Below are 18,601 nucleotides of genomic sequence, written 5' to 3' on the forward strand. Positions count from 1 at the left end.
AAAAAACAAAGGAGATTTGGACTCCCTCTGTGACTCCATATGGCTCATTAGATTCTTCACCCAAGAAATTCAAAGCTGAGGATCCATCTAGCTGAAAACAACAGAGCAGATCTTGTACTCTAACAAAAGCTGCTTTTCTGCTATTAAAAACTTCCTGGACTTAATATCTGGAGAAGCAACTGAAAACATTCCTGACATTACTGCGCCCCATCTCACAGACTCACAGAGCATGACCCTGAATTATGAAAAGAAAAAAGCATGCTACAAGCAGAGCTTCCTTTAGAAGACTGTGGCATAAAAAATACTTTGTTGGCACTTTATACATAAAACTACGGAGTCACACTGTAAGACTAGGTGAATGAGGAGAATATTTGTAACCCCTTCTGTCTGTACAATAATGGAACAATTAATTATTAGAATAGTTTCTGAGCTGTTTTTACAGGGCTATTACAGCTCATCTTTATCTGTTATCATTTTGGGCGACTGGACTTATCTGTGCAAAATCTGCGGTACATTAAATATTTTTGCTAAATATCTCATTTCTGAAACAAACATGTACAGAATCTGGACTCACACTAGTGACTTTGCGGTATATCTGTGCAGCATTCTGACACTCGGAGTAGGGGTACTCTGAGGTGGCCATCTCTAGCATGCACATGCCAAAGGCGTAGACATCCACGGCCTCATCATAGTGTTCCTCATACATCTCTGGAGCCATGAACTCTGGGGTGCCTGAAGAGAGAAGAGCACCAATGCATATGTTATTTATCTTCTGTGAGAACCATTAAGAGAATCTGCCAAGTTACATTTCAAAGTCTTCTACCTATGACGCTCTTAGCAAAGGACGCTGCCTTGAGTGTTGCCAGCCCTAAATCCCCTATCTTGACAGAGCCTGTAGGCCCAGTGATAAAGATGTTATCACATTTGAGGTCCCTATGTATGATCGGAGGGGTCCTGGTGTGGAGAAAGTGAAGGCCTTTCAGGATCTGTCTGCACCAGCTCCGCAGCACTTTGGGCTTCATTACTTTGAAGCGCTTAAGATAGCTGTAGGAAGGAGAGGGAGACACATTACCTGAAAATCACATGAGTTTCAAACCATATTTTTAGTAAAACACTATTGAACACACAATAAAAATGGTACCAGTGAAAAGGTAAGTGTAAAGATCTGTGACAAGCACAAATGGTTAATTGTCAGAGAAGCTGTCAGGGAATATCTGCCGTCATCAGTACTTACGTTTTTAGTGTTCCTGAAGTCATGAGCTCTGTTACTAAAACAATGCACTTCTTCCCTTTAAGGGGTGACTCCCAAAAGTCATAGAAACGGACAATGTTGGGATGTTGAAGGCCCTTCAACATCTCTGCCTCCTCCTTAAAGCGCTGACGTTCCACTTTTGACAGCTTACGATCCTAGAGGAAAGATGACAGATGCAGCAGAAGGTAATAATTAAGATAAAGCCATAATGACAACATTCTTATTATATCATATTTGCTTCACAGGAACTACCAGATGGAAGAGGCAGCCACCTTGAAGGCACATCCCTGCACATTTTGAATTCATGCATCCAAGTATGCTTTCGCAAATAGGAAAGACAGAGTGAGTGAGTGGGGGGGTTAGTGTCAGTCTTTGAGCCATGTACACATCTCTAATTGGACCATATGGATATCCAAGCTGATGATAGTCAGCAGTTTGTGTGTGGGGGAAGAATCCAGATCAGGTGGCTTTCTCAAGCAGTAGCAAGACTCAGCCTTAATATAATGCACGTGTGTGATATTTAAAGTATATTTAAAGTATAATTACTGTCAGATGCGACCTCTCACTCAGCTTTAATGCATCCAGGACACAGAGGCTATGTGACAAGACACTAAAGGGTGACAAACCACAGTGACTGGGGGGCAGAATAAACCCGCATATTAACATGGCCACACCCACTACCCACTGCAGCTAAAGGTTATGTGTCATCGATTTCTTCTATCGTTCTCCATCTCCTTCACTTGCTTTCTCACTCTCTCATCCAGTACCTTTTGCTCCTTCCCCCCTCCCCCCATATCTGCAATCTGTCTCTCTCTCTGCACCCCGAACATCAACCACTCCCTCCTCTACAACCGAGCATCCCCCGCACACACAAACACATCTTCAGTAACGGCTCCCTCTCAATCTCTTCCCTATCCAATTCTCTGTAAGGCTGACCCCACTCTGAGAGCACCTTGCTCTCGGTATTGCCTGGGGTCTCTTCACTGCGATTTCCCTTTTTTTGAACCACCACAGCAACGACTTATGTAACAAACGCACACGTGCACTCAGCACAGAGCATGGACTGGAAGCACAACCCCACCCCTCACAGAGACGGACGACAGTGACGATGGAATGCAATGAACACAACCTAGCGAGATCTAATCTATTTAATTATTCAACCATGATGAACTCCATGTGAGATGAAACAGCAGAACACATACAAAATCAGCCTGAATAATCTAAAAAAAAATGAACAATGAAGCAAGATGTGCTGTGATGCAGTGTGTTGAAGAATGGAGTGATATGATGATAAAGCACTGTGCGTGTGTGTGAATGTGGCATATCAGGTTTTGTATGCAAGTGTGTGGGGGGTGGGGATTTTCAGTGCACTCTTCTAAAGTCCGATGAATAATTCAGCTCTGCAGAGAACCCTTTCTACAGTGGCAAGCTGAGCAATGCAAGGCTGGGGCCAAGTTGGGCTGGGTTATCCCCAAGTGCTCTTTGCTGCACAGGAGCAGCACATGGATTGAAGTTTACCTGAACTACAGGTCTAAAAGTAGATAGTGAAGAATGAGACGGACAGCCTAACGTCTATATTTAACCACTGGGCACTGGAGCTTTCCTCCCTTCTTCTTCTTCATCTTTCTTGGCCCCTCCTCTCATCATCTCTACTCTCATCTTTCAGGCATCCTGCTGCTTTTCCTAAATAACCCCTTACCCCCACCACAGAGTGTTCCCCAAGTCCCAATCACCCCTCACCAACCAACACACACACCCCCATACACACACCTCCATTTGCTCTCTCACTTCTGTTTTCCCTCTCAGCAGACATTGGGGCTTCTGCATAATTCAGAAGCCACATGTAGGCTCAGAGGTGTTGTGCACAACTTGGCGAGATACACAGACAGATACATATGCACACTGAGACACTGGAAGAATGTCACTCCCAAGGCACACAGAGAGACATACATACATCAGACAATGAACATCACAGAAGCATCAATATACCAAACTCTTTATCTGCTTCATAGTTACTGTGAGGGATGTCAGCATTTAAGAAGTAAGACTCATTATTGCATTACATGTGAAATCTAAGTGATGCTGCAAATCATCACGTGTCTGTGTGCATGTATGTTGTCAGGAAAAAAAAAACCCTCAGCTGGCCACAAGAGTGTGTGGAGCCGCCCCGGTGAGGTTAAACACACACACACACACAGAAAACCATACCAGGCAGCACAGACAGGAAAAATAGATTGTGACATTAGCAGGAAGCAATCTATAAAGCTGTGCTCCACTATGCTGCCACCCACCACATCTGTGTGCTGGGCTCTATTACTTCCACAGCTCTGGTAGCTCATACAGAATATCTGACTGAAAGACACCAACAGGGAGCCTCTGGATGCTACAGGGAGCAGAAAATAGATTAAAATATTAGTTAGGGAACTTTGCAGGCAAATATACCATGTAATTGCTAAACTATGTGTTCACATCAAGTTCCTGGTCTAACATCACATATCGTCTTTAATGCATACTGTCCATTTAAGAAGAAAGCACCCTTACTGCCGAGAGACTGCTGTCAGCTCAGCTACTTTACCTGAGGATCTACGGGCAGATATAGCAAAGCTGTAAGATTTACAGTTCCCAGTTAGGGGAGCTATTTGTTTTTTAAAAAAGAGGCTTGAGTTGTTTCCCTGTCAGATACTGAAATAATCAGTAATGTATGATATAACTCTATGGGCAGAACATGGCACACACACTGCCTTAGTTTGGAAGTGGCATTACACTGAGGCAACCTATCGCAACACACTGTACAGTATGCGCTGGTAGATGGTATCACTCCGAGTGTCTTACACTGCCAGCAAGATGGATACATTGCTATTCAGTACAATTCTGAGCCAAGTCAACTTTAAAGTACCCAAATTTATCTGGACATTTTAATTTTAATGTCTAAGTGCAATATTCTGGATAAAGAAACTGCCATGTCATTGGTGGACCTTTGGTACACAAATAAGAGGTTATGTATTTGGTTTAATTTATTTCTTTGTTGGTTTGTTTGTCTATTTGTTTGCAGGATTAGGAATAAACTACAGGTCTGATTTTCATGAAACTTGGTGGAAGGGTGTAGCATGGGCCAGGGACCCATTCAATTTTCAAGCAGATCCAAATCACGTGGTGGATACACCAAATTATTTTTCACTTTTGTTAACATTGCAAGAAAGGGTATTAGGCCCAATGGCATAATTACCATTCATCTAAAACTCCAGTAGATGGTAGTAAAATTCAACAGTGACAAAATACCCTTATTGGAAAACTACGATGACTCGATATCACAGTCCACATTCACGGATACCAGTAATCGTTTTAGGGAGCCTACATATTTAGTTGGTACAAGTGTACCATCACCACAAAGGAGCGGCTATGAAAATGTAAATACACACTCAGGGTGTGTCACACTGTATTGATAAGATAAACTATATTAATCCCCAGCTGGGGGATTGTTCACGAACATACTGGTAAAATTTTTTATATGAAAAAAAATGTAAAAATCATACTGTGATAATGGAAATATTCCGACTTGTTGACGTTATGATGTCACACTGTTACGCACAACAACAACAAGCACGGCTGAACACTAAAGTAACACTTTAGTTAGCTCCAAAAAGGGGAGCGGCTACAAAAAACGAATTTGGAAGACCAAATCTGTATGTTGTACTCCATGTTGTGTCATATCATCAAGAATATGATTATCGCAGAAATACCTAAAATATTATTTTAAGGCCATATCGCCCACCCCTAATACACATATATCATGCAACTCATTACACTCGTACTCACATCCAAAAGTTAAATTTTGATACTTCTGGAAATATATCCAGCAATACATGGTGGTTGCACTTTGCAACTTGCATATCATGGCAGAGTGAACTACTGGCCTTGGAGGAGGTCTCCGAGTACTCTTCTAGTTGAAAGATGTGATATGGCCTTTTCAAAGAAAAAACAAGCCTGGGAGCTAGTCCATGTAATGCAGTCACCATCGCTAATCAAGCTTGATTGCTGTCCTATCAAACTCATGCAGAGAGCAGAGAAAACACACACACAACACAACATAAATCTGCCAATGTGCATCCTCATGTGAAAATAGTTTTGGAATATCCAGCTGTCCGACAAACACAAGTCCTTAACAGTAGAGAGCTCCGCAAGCATGTTGAAGGATTTACCATTACACTGGAATTTCTGCCATGAACAGAAGCATACAAAAAAAAAAAAAAACAACTTGTTATGCTAAAACAACATTAATGGTGTGTACAGAAACACACTGCAGGCACAACTGCCAGAGACAGAAGATAAGAGTCAAAACATTGTTTCGCTAAGAATGACGCAGCAGACTTTTCCTCAGCGGGGCAGTTTTTGACAGACAGATACATATGCACACTGAGCCACTGGGAGAATGTCACTCCCAAGGCACGCACATACACACACAACAGACAATGAACATCGCAGAAGCATCAATACACGAGACTCATTATCTGTTTCATAGTTAGTTTGAGGGATGGGAGCATTTAAGAAGTGTGACTCATTATTGCATTACATTTGAAATCCAAGTGGTGCCGCGGACAGATCATCTTGCTTGATAACAAAAAATGTAGTCAAGTGCCAAAGGGAGGGGTGGGGGGCAGTCCGGCTACAAAGTATCGAGGCAGGCCACCTTTCTGGAGCCAGCCATCCAACGGATTCACACAAGCGAATGATAGATGCTGATGGAGGTCTCAAGCAGAGAAAACTTTATGAACACAAACCTTCGAGCTGAAAAACTCTCTCTCATTCACTCACTCCACACAAATCCCATTACAGACACAAAAATGGTGACTCATGAAATCTATCAAGACAGATTCTTCCAATCTCTGAAGTTACACACCCCAAATCAAAGGCGTTAATAATCTTCCACAAGTCTTTAGCCTAGATTTCAGATAGATTTCAGTAGGCTTAGGATATTTTTTTAATCTGCTGATTAGTGACTTGTATTAATGATCCTTTATAAAGGGCTGTCAGGTAGTCACTTTTTACTGTCACCTTTGTGCACCTGCATTTATAAGTTAGGGGTGTAACAGTATGTGTATTCTTCCCATACTGTTTATTACAGGACTTCCTTGGTTTGGTATGCCCTGTGACCCAAAAAACTGAGCGTGAGATTTACTCAGAAAGCCCTGGCAGTGCACCACCTGATCAGCTGTAGCATGTTATTTGGTCTAGCCCATTTAGCCAGGTTAGTCAAGCTTATGTGGTGTTGCTGCCATCTGACCGGCAAACACAAAAGAGAGGACAGAGGTAAAGATCCTCCCAAGACATTTTGATCAATGTATTGTTTCCATCACTGTGTGGGATCATTTCGTTTTCCTGGTTAGTTACAGCAAAAATGGACAACGATGTCAAACTATATGCTAGCATTGTTCAGGTCAATTAGAAGAATGAGCCAAAAAGCTGCCCTGTATAAAAGAGCTCAAGCTGCAGTTCTTAATTAACAGGTCAGAGTCTTATGATTGAGCATTACTGACATTTGCATTATCCATTTTTGTTATTTATTTTGCTTTTAATGTCAATATGCCAGTATTTGAATGCCTTAACTAATAAGAATTTTGGCCAATGAGTCACAGTTGAATGCTTATATTTTTCAAAATGAATGATAAAAATGTTATTTGTTTTCTACATTTAATGGTTTTCCCTGGTATACCAAAAACATACCAAACTGTGAGCCCCAAAACTGACGTGAACTTTGTGTTATACCCCTAATATAAATGATCGGAAACAATCGGCCGTACTTGGAGGTAACACAAAAATTATATGGGACTGGATCATTATTTTTACTCCAGAAAAGTCCCTTATATGAAATTAATAGTCTTTCACTTACAACATAAAAGAGAAAAGGCCAGTAGCAAAGCAATAGAGGCAAAGATAACAGGCTTTATTCTCTAGTAAAAAATGTTAGGACTATAACATTTTTGGACATTGGCCCAGACCGGTCTATAAAATGACCAAGCAGCTGACCCAAGTCACCATCTAGATACCATGAAATCCATCCTATCAAGTGCATCGATCCTACCCCTGATCAGACCGATAGTTCTGGTTCTTCTTACTTAATATTCAAATCTCTAAGATCAGTCAACCAGTAAACACAACCAGAGGAGTAAACTTATTAGGAGAGCAACAGGTTTCAGTATTAGTCTTAATTATGGCAGCCAAATTACAGAAAAAAAAAATCAATGTGTCAAATTAGTCTCTCCACAGCTTTGTGTTCCTAATTACAATTTCCTCTTTCCACATTAACTTAGCCTCATCTTGATCCTTGATTAACAAGGAGCAGATTAGCATCGTTTAGGCTTAGTAACAATAGTGTGACAGAGATTTATATTCAAAGAACTTGTCAACAATGTACTATAAAATCTAGACAGCTAAACCCAGCGTACTTGATATGTGTCACAACATTTGGCTAAGGGGATTTAGAAAGAAAATATTTCATCCCCACGATGTACTAAAACAAACTAAAACCAGGCTCTGTTGAAATCATTAAGACATTTACCAGTAGAAACACAAACAGACCACACACAGACACACACACATTTAGTAGCTTTTTAACACTGCAATGAAAAGCTTAAGTTTAGTCACAATCATAATGTGATGCTTTATTGATCCATGTAGGATGATTCTCTTTACTGGAGGTCAAAATGAGAGAGAACTCCCCTAAAGCTGTGTATTACCCACAGCTTATTTAGACATTTCAACAATGATAATGGTTGAAATCATGGGACATGGACCACCACCCTGTCACCCCCTGCACCAAGCCTCAATAAGAGACGAGTATTGCAGTGCTTCTGCTGCCGTACCAAAGCTGGTGCAGGGCGAGCCATGAGCCAGCAGACTGCCCGCAGCTGAATTGTGTCCTGTCAGTCATGACTGCAGGAGAATTTGGCCAACAGCTGTGCTGGTCACTGTTATCTCTGTTTCAGTGTTCGACACTCCAGATCCAGGCTGTGCTAATTAGCACACAGGGTGGCACAGTATAATATTTGAAAGAAGGAAGAGCTGGTGAGACTGCTGAAAGGTTAAGCAGAGAGCAAAAATGTGCATGTATCACCAAAACTTGTCAAGGAGGAGCCTGAAAGACAGCAACACTATTGAAGCTGAAAAGCTCCTGTGATACTGGGATAATAAGACAAAACTGTTAAAATCAGCCTATGACCAACAGCTACTCTGCTGCTTGGGTTTGAAAGGAGTGAAGTAAGAAAAATGAGGCAAAGAGATAAGGAGAAGTATGAGATGTATGACACCATCACACCCCCAGCAGGCCTTAGTTAACAGGAAAAAACAAAGCATTATGTCACATATGCATTTATGAGTAAAATCAACAATACGTGGACAACAGTGAAAGGCTCTTGTTGCATGGGTGTATGTAAGTGTATGAGTGTGTCTGGCTAAATGTGACCGGGAGTTAGCCAATGTGGATTACGGCATACAAACCTCTTATAAACCTCTTTCTTGTCAAAGTCTAAATGCGTAGGCTGACAAACAATTCTTTGACACAGAGACAAAGAAACAATAAATTCTGATTCCACACTTGCTTCTGATTACACACTAATGATACTTATGCAATTGTGCGGCTGATGGCTGACTGAGGCCAATGCTGACATCAGCATTTGTGTTTTAACAATAAAAAAAGTCCAATAAGTATATAGCAATTTCTTTCCTCATGTAGACAAATAAACAAATACACAAACACTCAAATTTGCTGAGGTGTCATTATAACTGACTGGAACAAAAAAATAACAGCAAGTTCCTGAATTGTAATCATTACTGGAAATCAGTTTTCTAGAAATTAACCTAAACAAAAAGGCTTGTAAATTAAATCAAGGTAAATACCTTGTACAAAACACATTTTGTCTTTTATATGTCTGCTAATGTATACATACGTAGATTATAGCTACATCTGTTATCAGCCAATGAGGGCTGCATCTAATAAAAATATGAAGCAACCATCCATTAATTTTTTGATTCATCATAAAAACTCAGAAAATACAGAATATGCAATTTTCCACAGCCCAAAGTGATATCTTCAACATTGCTTTTTTTTGTCCATCCGACAATCCAAAACCCAAATAAATTACATTTACAATGACATAAACCAGAGAAAAGTAGCACATCCTTGCAGCTGAGAAGCTGGAACCATAGAATTCGTCTTTTGGTTGTGATTTGACTAGACTAATTAAATAATCAACTAATCTTTTCAGCACTAAAGCCAATATCTGCTGATAATACAGGCCTGCAAAAATATTGGCTGGGCTCCAATCCTCCAAAACTAGAGACACAGTGAAACAGAGATGGGAGGGTTTGTGTTCTCACGATTATTGAAGAAATAAAATAGAGAAAAGCCTCCTCCATCAACATATAAAATGAACAACTTTCATAAAATAAAACCTTTACCTCCAGGGAAAAAGTAGCACTGCTTCACAAAGAAAATGAATATATCTGCATATTCAATGAGCATGATTATTGTTCAGGCTGTTATCTACAGACTGGATGTTCACTATCTAACCCAAAATGAGTGGTTTATCAGCTCTGCTAAACAATACTGCGAAGGAAACCTTGGTGTCTCCATCAGATGCACAGCAAACAGACCCGTTGACCTCCCTCTAGTAATGCACAGGGCATGATAACAGTGTCAGTCACTGAGATTGAAATACCCACATTAGCATATGTTCAGATAGTCAGCTGACTATTAATACTGATGTATAATAATCACTGACATGATTTAAAGTCAGTAGTAGAGGCAGTAAAGATCAAAATAGGCCATGTTTCCTCAGCTTTTGCATTTCTACTTAACAAGCCTTCAAAGAGGACAGGAGGCAGCGTTGATCAGTGTAGTGTAGCAGAACCTGAGACTCGACAGCTGGTGATGACATCTTCAACACACACTCCTGCACAGACACCAAACATTCATGCTTAATGGCTACATGGATACTCAGACCCATTGTAAAAACCATATAGTAGTTAATACAGCTAGCTACGAATAGCTGTGGTGCTATGATACCCAGGGTTGCAATTTCACCCAGTTGCTCTGAACTTAACACAAGTAATCACAAATGTGCTCTATGCCCATCTAAATCACTAAAGCCTAATGAAGCCAGTGTGGACTGGTGCAAACCAGAAAGTGAGTGCGTGGAGAGCGGGCAGTCTTGCACATGCACCCCTTTCCCCACATCACTGATGATGAGGGTTGGGGCTGAGACAAGGAAGAGAAGAAGAGTGGTGCTCTGGGTAAAGATGTCCTCAGCCGAACTGGGCAGCCTGGCCAAGCCCCCCTTGCTTGACTATTTTATCAGCCGCTGCAGTATGGGGGAACAGAGCTAGAGAGACAGCCTTGATTCAGCATAATACCCTGACCCAGACTAAACACCACACAGGCAAAACATAAGGAAGGGTTTTTTACTGCATGGAGAACTTAAAAGCAACCCTCTTTCTCAATGTCTGGGGAACCCCTTACCAAAACCTGTACGGGTCGACCTAACTGCGACTAGTATGCTAAAAAAGACAGCATAGTAGCAGGATATGTTAGCTTAAGAGTGTTCTATAAAATCATAATTCACATTGCTAAAAACATGTCTTAAATTACAGACCAACAAGAAAAATCAATACTTAATATTAATTTGTCATTTCCTGGTATACAGAATACAGGACAGGTATAGCCACCTGCCCAACATAAACAAAACAATTAGATCCACAGACATAGTTTGCATTTCTTCTCTGATTTGTCTAATATTTTTTCAAAGGTGAACATAATACCATAACCAACACTAGTATAGTATAATTCATCCCACAAATCACAGCCTCTAAAATAACCACGGGTTTAAACTACAACCTCTTTGACACAGGTGAATAAAATGAGCTTTGAGAAGTTAGGATTTAACAGACGGTTACCTAGCAAATTTCAGGTGTTTTAAGTGTACTTTTCATGCAATGTAGAAACAGCATGTGCTTCCTGCACCGGCCTAAGTTGTGCAATGACTATTTGTTTATTTAATTAAAATAAAGGTGCAGTAGGTCACACTTTTTGGTACCGCCTCGAGCAAGCATGCACACACAACCCCCAGATGGATGCACGACATACAAAATGTACATATATCCCAGCCACAAAACCTCACAATTTTAACAGTGATATTACTGAAGCTAACCAGAAAAAATCCAGAGCAAAACTCCATTAATCTCTCCAGCAGTCCAACATAAGAGGCTTTACATACAAAATAAACTGTCAAAATAAATGTCAACACTTTGCATTTAGACTTAAGACACAAGTGCTACTGTGTGGCCATTTGTTTTGCACTCACTATTACATAAATATCTTAGTGATGCAGAGGTCAGCTCGTGTATTAAAAGTAACCCTTGTCTTCATACCACAGAGTCTAAGCAGGAGGCCTTTTGAGAATACAGTGTTGCTCCAGATTTGTTCATACACATAACCATCTTAAATTCCAATAGGGATTACTAGTCCTAATGAGCTGTTGTGACATTTTCTGCTGTTGGGGGAGGGACAACGGGGGTCAAAGGCCATTTGGTTAAATCTTCATCAGTTCAAGGTTAGACTGCAGGAGTGTATGTGTGTTAGAGCTGCATCTCTGGAGGTTGCTCACTGAATCCTGGTATGATCAATGAAGACAATAGTATAACAATCAGCCAGATGTGCAGGCACAGCATGGGCAGTTTCATATTTGATAAAACAATAAGCAGTATGCAACAGTTTTTCGATACAAGGCTGTCTGGATGGATGCTTTGTTTTTTTAGTTTTTACATCAAAACAAGGCAGCACACAGAAAAACAAGAGGTCATTAGTGGCAAACAGGTAAATGTAAAACTGAAACTATTAGTCAATTGTTAGTTAACTGAAATTTTATCTGCAGCTATTTCGATGAGCAATTAATCATTAAGTTTGCTTAACAACACTACAAACTATGGCCTTCAAAGTGACAAAGCACCACATCTGACAAGCATTATGAGCTTGAACAAATGGATACAGGACCACTGAAATGTATTCTATAAGGTGTTTCTTTCATTTTTTTCCACCTCTATCTACCAAAGCTCTTTCTTTTAAGCATATTAAACTTAAAGAATCACTTTAAAATTCTGGAGATTTTATTACAGATACTTGTAGCTGTCTCATTAAGCAAAACCTTGCTTGTGGGCTTTTTCCCCATTCGACAACACTCAACAACTCAAACCAATGCACTTTCCAATAAACTTTGCTAAATATGAAAATATACAAAAAATTGATTACACAAAGTGTAAACTAGTATAAGATAAAAGCTGATCCCCTGGCATCCTCCCTCTTAGACAATGTGGTACTAAGGCCACATTGTCAGACTAAACCAACATGCTGGGTCACACTTTCACTGCAGGCTGCGTTTTAACAGTCAAGAAATGCTCTGGTTTTACAACTCTGAGCACTGTTTGTAGCTTTTTCTTACTACTGTACATGTAGCCCACCAAGGAAGGGAGACAAATTTCCACTTGTACCAATATAATATACACAGTTCTGAGATTGTGTTCATGTTGTTCAGCTTGTCACTCAAATTAGTCTCATCTCTCATCTTTTCAGCATGACATGGATGAGTAAGCTTTTTAGTAGTTAACTTCTCTGACAGGGAAAGCATTTAACAATAATAATGCTAGCCAATGACTGTCTCCTATGTATTAGATCTAGATTCCATTAACTATCCTCTTTCCAACAAGCCTGTTGGAGCTATACCACAGGCCACATTGCTGTGGCTCTAACAGGCTTGTCCTCCTTCCCTCAGGGTTTTTTGGGCTGGCTGAGTGACATGGGAGCTCAGGCATGCCTGAAGATGAGGCCACTGACAAGGCACAGTTAGCTACAGCCACTGGGTCTGGCTGCCCTTGCTTCCATGGGCCTCAAATGCCAAATGGGCTGTAACTAATGACCCACTTGAACATCTCCAACTTTGTTTGCCTTTTGCCATCCGAGCAGTCAAGAATAGGCTGCTGTTGTTGTTAACGCTTTACATGTTAATCCAAAGAGACAGCCATAAACTATGCTCAGAAACACTTCACCATCTTATAACATGGCTCAATCTAATCTACCACTACAGCAAAATCCAGTGTTTGGAAGCACTGACCTGGTGACTCATGGACTGGGCTTGTTTAGTTCAAGATTGGCCAAACCTCCAGCAAACACTCAAGGACAGGCAGCGTCATATCGCTGCCATGCTATCATTGCCAGGTCTACATTCACAAGCTGGGAACCAGATTTAATCTACAGAACAACAAGCTCTCTGCCAAATACCACAGAGAAGTCTGCACAAAGTCAGAAGTAAACTCTGCGTCTGCAACTGTGCGCAACACTGAGATAAATATCTGTACACAAAGCCACAATTGGCAGAAACAGGAAGTTTCCAAAGTTTAAAAAATAAATTCCAGCGAGCAATGATAGGAATGTGGCAAACTGAAACACAAGAAGTGTTTCCTCTCGACAATGAAAAAAATCACAACAGGCATCTTTCTCTCAGATTAACATCCCTGCCTGAGCCAGGGCCATCTGTGTTTTGCCAGCAGCCTGGCACAAAAACAGAGATGTGGGGGAGATGGGCACTGGAGGAAAGGGGCAGGGGAGTGAGAGAGAGGGGTGAGGAAGAGACACATGAGGAAGAGACGCATAAAGAATAAACACAGGGCCAGATTAACATTTGTAGGCAAGAAAGCCATGTGACCACTGGAAGGAGGGGAAACAGTGGAAAATCACAGAGTCATATCTCTCTCACAGAGAACTTCACTGTCTTCCCCTTGTATTCCACCACAGTTCCCTTAGCAAGGCGAGGCTGGCATCATCTACAGGAGACGATAAAAAGTAAACATGCATAATATGGGCATAAAATCTTCACTACTTTAGGTGCAGTCTTTGCTGCACTATTTGAAACCTGTACTTGCAGTCTTGCTGTGTGACTGAGAAGATCTGATGTGATTGTGGGCAGTGTGGATTCTGGGCTTAGACCACCAGTCTTTACAGGGATTCCTTACAATCCACACAACAACATTAAACAAGCTGATAAATCCCACTGGAGCTACAAACTCTTAAATTTCTCTTTAAGAAAGTCAATAAAATGGATGAATAGTAAACTGGCCAAGCTAAATGCAGTTATTCAAATTTAGTGTGCACCATCAAACAATGAAACAACTCAAAACCTTGTCCAAATCACTTAACATTAAATGGCACTTTGAACTAGACTTTATGTACAATAGTAACTTAACTATACACTAAAATAAGCAAAATGATTGAAATGATTACTTGACTGTTGCAGATTCATCTGTAAATTTTGATAATCAATGAGTTGTTTGTCATTTTTAAGCAAAAAGCCTAAATTCCCTGGTTTTGGTTTGTCCAATGTGAATATTCTTTCATAATAGTAAACAGAATACCTTTTCGGTTGTGGTCTGTTTGTTGGGACAAAAAAGTAATCTGAAGTAGGGCTTCATTTTAATTTCATTATAAATCTGGTGATTATTTACTAGATTGTCTAATTATAAAACATCAGAGAAATGTGAAATGTATTTATTACAATTTCTTAGAGCCGAACCAAACGATTAATCAAGAAAATAATCAACACAATAATTGCCAATGAAATTTATATTTATTCGCAGCCCTACTGTACTGTCATGTAACAAGGTGAGTAGTGAAAGGCACATGCCAAAGGCAGTGACAAATGGCATTAGTTAGTTGAAGCCCAAAAAATTAAAATTTCATGTCAAGTTTTGCATTTAGAGCTCTGCCACACTTTGTATGACACAATTCTGCACTACTCCAACTGTTAAATACAGAACTGCTTGTTACAAACCACCTACATGGGTCAACTCACCAGACGATCAATTTTAAAAAAGACAAGCTTAATCAACGTGGGATCACAAGCAACTCTGAAAGCGTGAGACCATAATGAAAGTATTTTGCTTATCCAACTGTTTTTATGAAAGACTCTCAGCTCAAAGCTGCAATACATTAGAGGGCAAACATGCTTGCGAGAAAGGACCATTTGTATTGTGATTAACATCCATTATTGACTGTCCACTAGAGGGAGTTTTAATGTGTGTCAATAGGGGAGAATTGAACACAGTAAATTGCTTCCGGTGACACAACCTATCGTCCGCTAAGTCCAATTGCAGCTTAGTGTTGTCAAGTTGAGGTGGATGTGGGATTGCTCAACTGCTACTATCAGTCTGCATGACATCATCATCCAAGTGAAGTCAGCTTGTCACTCAGTGCTACCTTATCTATACTCATTCCTGACCAATGGCATGTTATCTTCTTTAAGTCCTATTCAGTGATGTGTCACTACCTTGTGATGCGACAGCCATACAAAACAGGTTGAGTTCTTTCAATGCGTTGAGCAGTTGACATTCTTTAGTCTCTCATGTTACTGACGCAGCATGTTTTCAGTACCCTAGGCATTAGTATTCATTGAGGCCACAGGACCGCCACACAGTTCCCAGCAGGCTACAGCGCACTTCAGCTGCTTCCTGTCTGCCTACCTCCTGTTGCACAGAGGGAGGGAGGCAGGGAGAAGCACAGCTCATAGCATGCAGACACACTGCTGGGACAGAGCACACACATGCAACTCATGGACTGTCCGATCTAATAAGTGTGTTCAGCGTCACTGCGTTATGAGCTGGGCAAGCGACTAGAGCAAAAATAAAGGGCGGTTGAGTGTAAACTGCTGGAAATGAATCCTTAACAATTTTAATCTGAATGGTGAAAGAATAACAAATCACAGTACAAGTTTTCTTTCTTTGAGGGGGGCAGTCATGCTTACTGTAGTCCCCCCTAAGCCTCCTGGGAGAGAGAGGGAGAGAGAGATAATCCCTGCTGCAGTCTCCAAAGGACGGAAATAATTAGTTAATACCTTTGCACAGTCTAAGCTGGTGATTTTCCTGTGTCTGTGTAATGCAAGACAAGATAGACTCTCCTTGTGCATTTGCAAAACTGCTGATCACTATACTTCAGTGGTGGTTTGCATCTCCACGTCAGCAGCTAACGCTTGTCAATCACATTTCCTGTGTAAACCATTTAACATTTAGTGGTAACCCATTTGCAACTTAGTGGACTCCCTTGTGAGACTCTGGGTGATTGACATCTCCCTGAAGACATCACCATTACGCTATCATGATGTATGAACCTTCACCAACAGAGAGGGAAACACCAAGACAAGGCTTCCTGTGAGAGTCAGGCATTCTCCCATTAACATAAATCATTGACTGAAAAATAACTTGTTTCTTGTAGAGAGTAAAAAAATGTGAAGATAGTTATTAGTAAATTAAATTTGTTTGACAGTACCTCACATGCCCACCTGCAAGTGCATTTAGAAAACATGGTGGCTGCTGAATATGCTTTGTCTATTCTGAACTGAATAAGACTAAAAATGTGCTTGGGTGTCACAGACTTTTAGTATTTTACCTGCAGCTCACACCAGGCAACTTCCACCCAAGTCTCAGTATCCAGGCCCTTGTAGACCGTCTTGAAGGATCCTCTACCCAGCTCGATGTCAAATTTGAGGAATCTTCCTCCCGGAGATGTGGAGACTGCTTTCATCTCCGCCTCCTCCTCGTTCTCCTCACTGGCTGCCTTGATAGAGGCTTTCCCAGCATCGCTGCATGTAAGATTTAACGCACCTCCACCTTTCTCCTTCTCCTCATCGGCACTGGCGCTCTCTGTCGCACTGTCTTTCTGCCCACCTTGACTTTCAGTGCTGGACCCTTCCTGTATCCCGCAACTAGTCCCCCGTGTCCTGTCCACTATTGTTCGCAGGTTTATGTTCAGGATCTTGCTCCTGTTATCGCACTCAGGTGCCTCAAAGGCCTGCTCATCGTTGTCGGAGAACCACAGACTCCTCCTGATGAATCTTTGATGCACATTCCTGTGATAACTGGAGGAAGGGTATGCACTGGGGTCACTCCCACCTCTCACTACTGAGTCCACAAGCTTGACATTTCCATCACCCATGGCCTCATACATATTCACGGCCAGTTCACACTGAGAGTTGGGGACAGATGGATATTTCAGTTCTTGGTGGGGCTCGGAGTTGGGATTCGCCTCCGGCTCCATGGTGATTTAAAAGTTCAGTCACTTTGGCTTCCAGGTCATTCGTGCCATGGCCAGACTTCCCAACACGCAGATTTAGAGATGAGTACCTGCAGCGCCCACTCGGTGACGCAGTTTGCCAGCAGAGGCCCCTAACAACGCCGGGATGGATGACATAGACCAGATTTCATCCGATATCAAGGGCTGCAAAAGAAACGTGGCCAGTTAGTGAAACAAAATCACTGGAACACTGGAGCTATACGATTTAAGTGTGTCAGCCATTACGTTGTTTAAGTTAGTTTGTGCCAGTGAAAGCAGGTGATAAAAGACAAGCCCACGAGTTAAAACACAGTGCTAGCAGGAGCCATCATCCGCCAGGTGAACGCAGAACTAGCAAACTGGCTCCGACGACACAAGTTAACGTTAAGTTTAGCAATTCAGAACAAACGTTTGGTCGTTATAGTTAGCCTCGGCGTTCAGATAACAATAGGATAGCTAGTCTTCAAACATTTTACTGCAGTTACACTGAACCGGGATGGGACACGACTTACCTCGTTCAAAAAGCGAAGGAAATCGACCAAAGCTCGGCTAAAGTCACGCTAGCGATACACGACACGGGCGGACCTGCCAGGTTTGTGGTAGAAGAACCTCGCTAACGTTAGCCGATTGTCAACGGCAGAAAGGTGGACTTTAAAACGCCCTGTCTGCACATTATCAGCATTTTCACGCACAAGCGCCACCCAAATGACCACACAGAAATTCAGATTAAACTCAGTCTGTCCTAACTGAACACCGACCCCTTACTGGCGAGGAAAAAAAAATGTTATATTTATCTCCTTTCAAGTCGTCGCATCCTTCTCTTCGGTTGCAGATACAGCAGCTAACGATGCCGAGTCTCTCCGCGGCTGCTGTATGCGGAGCGTGTAGTTAAAGACCAGTAAGGCCGCTTCAAGACACGGGGAATTTCAGTTTGCCGGTCGTCCGCTCGCCAATTAATTCACGAGGACGACTGTTCTCGCCTGTCATCGCCTCTCCTCGTTAGGTTAAAGCAGCGACGAGGCACACAAATGTGTTTCCCATTCAGCTCGCTCGCTTCCACGCCCCTGGTAACGACCGGAGGGACCGTCCAATAACACCGCACGCTGGGACACCGAGGAGAGCCGACTAACTGCTGCGCTGTCCAGCAGCCAGAGTGACACACATCTCACACGAAAAGACCAACAAAGACCGTCGTGCATCAACAC

General features: G+C 41.6%; 1 protein-coding gene across 7 annotated transcripts in view; it reads right to left on the minus strand.

Annotated features, from left to right (window-relative positions):
• LOC121612386 (serine/threonine-protein kinase WNK2-like) overlaps nt 1-18,490 on the minus strand; it is a 44,418-nt gene extending 25,928 nt beyond the window's left edge. For all 7 annotated transcript variants that reach the window (XM_041945238.1, XM_041945241.1, XM_041945239.1 and 4 more), the window contains exons 1-5: nt 17,909-18,490; nt 16,734-17,561; nt 1,235-1,407; nt 824-1,044; nt 575-732 (exon numbers count right to left, since the gene is read on the minus strand). In XM_041945238.1, coding sequence (XP_041801172.1) covers nt 575-732; nt 824-1,044; nt 1,235-1,407; nt 16,734-17,381 — 1,200 coding nt within the window. In that variant the 5' untranslated portion in view covers nt 17,382-17,561; nt 17,909-18,490. The remainder of the gene's footprint in view (nt 1-574; nt 733-823; nt 1,045-1,234; nt 1,408-16,733; nt 17,562-17,908) is intronic.
• Nucleotides 18,491-18,601: the final 111 nt, after the last annotated feature.

This window comes from Chelmon rostratus, chromosome 10, assembly GCF_017976325.1.
Source record: "Chelmon rostratus isolate fCheRos1 chromosome 10, fCheRos1.pri, whole genome shotgun sequence".
NCBI classification, from domain to species: Eukaryota; Metazoa; Chordata; class Actinopteri; order Chaetodontiformes; family Chaetodontidae; genus Chelmon; species Chelmon rostratus.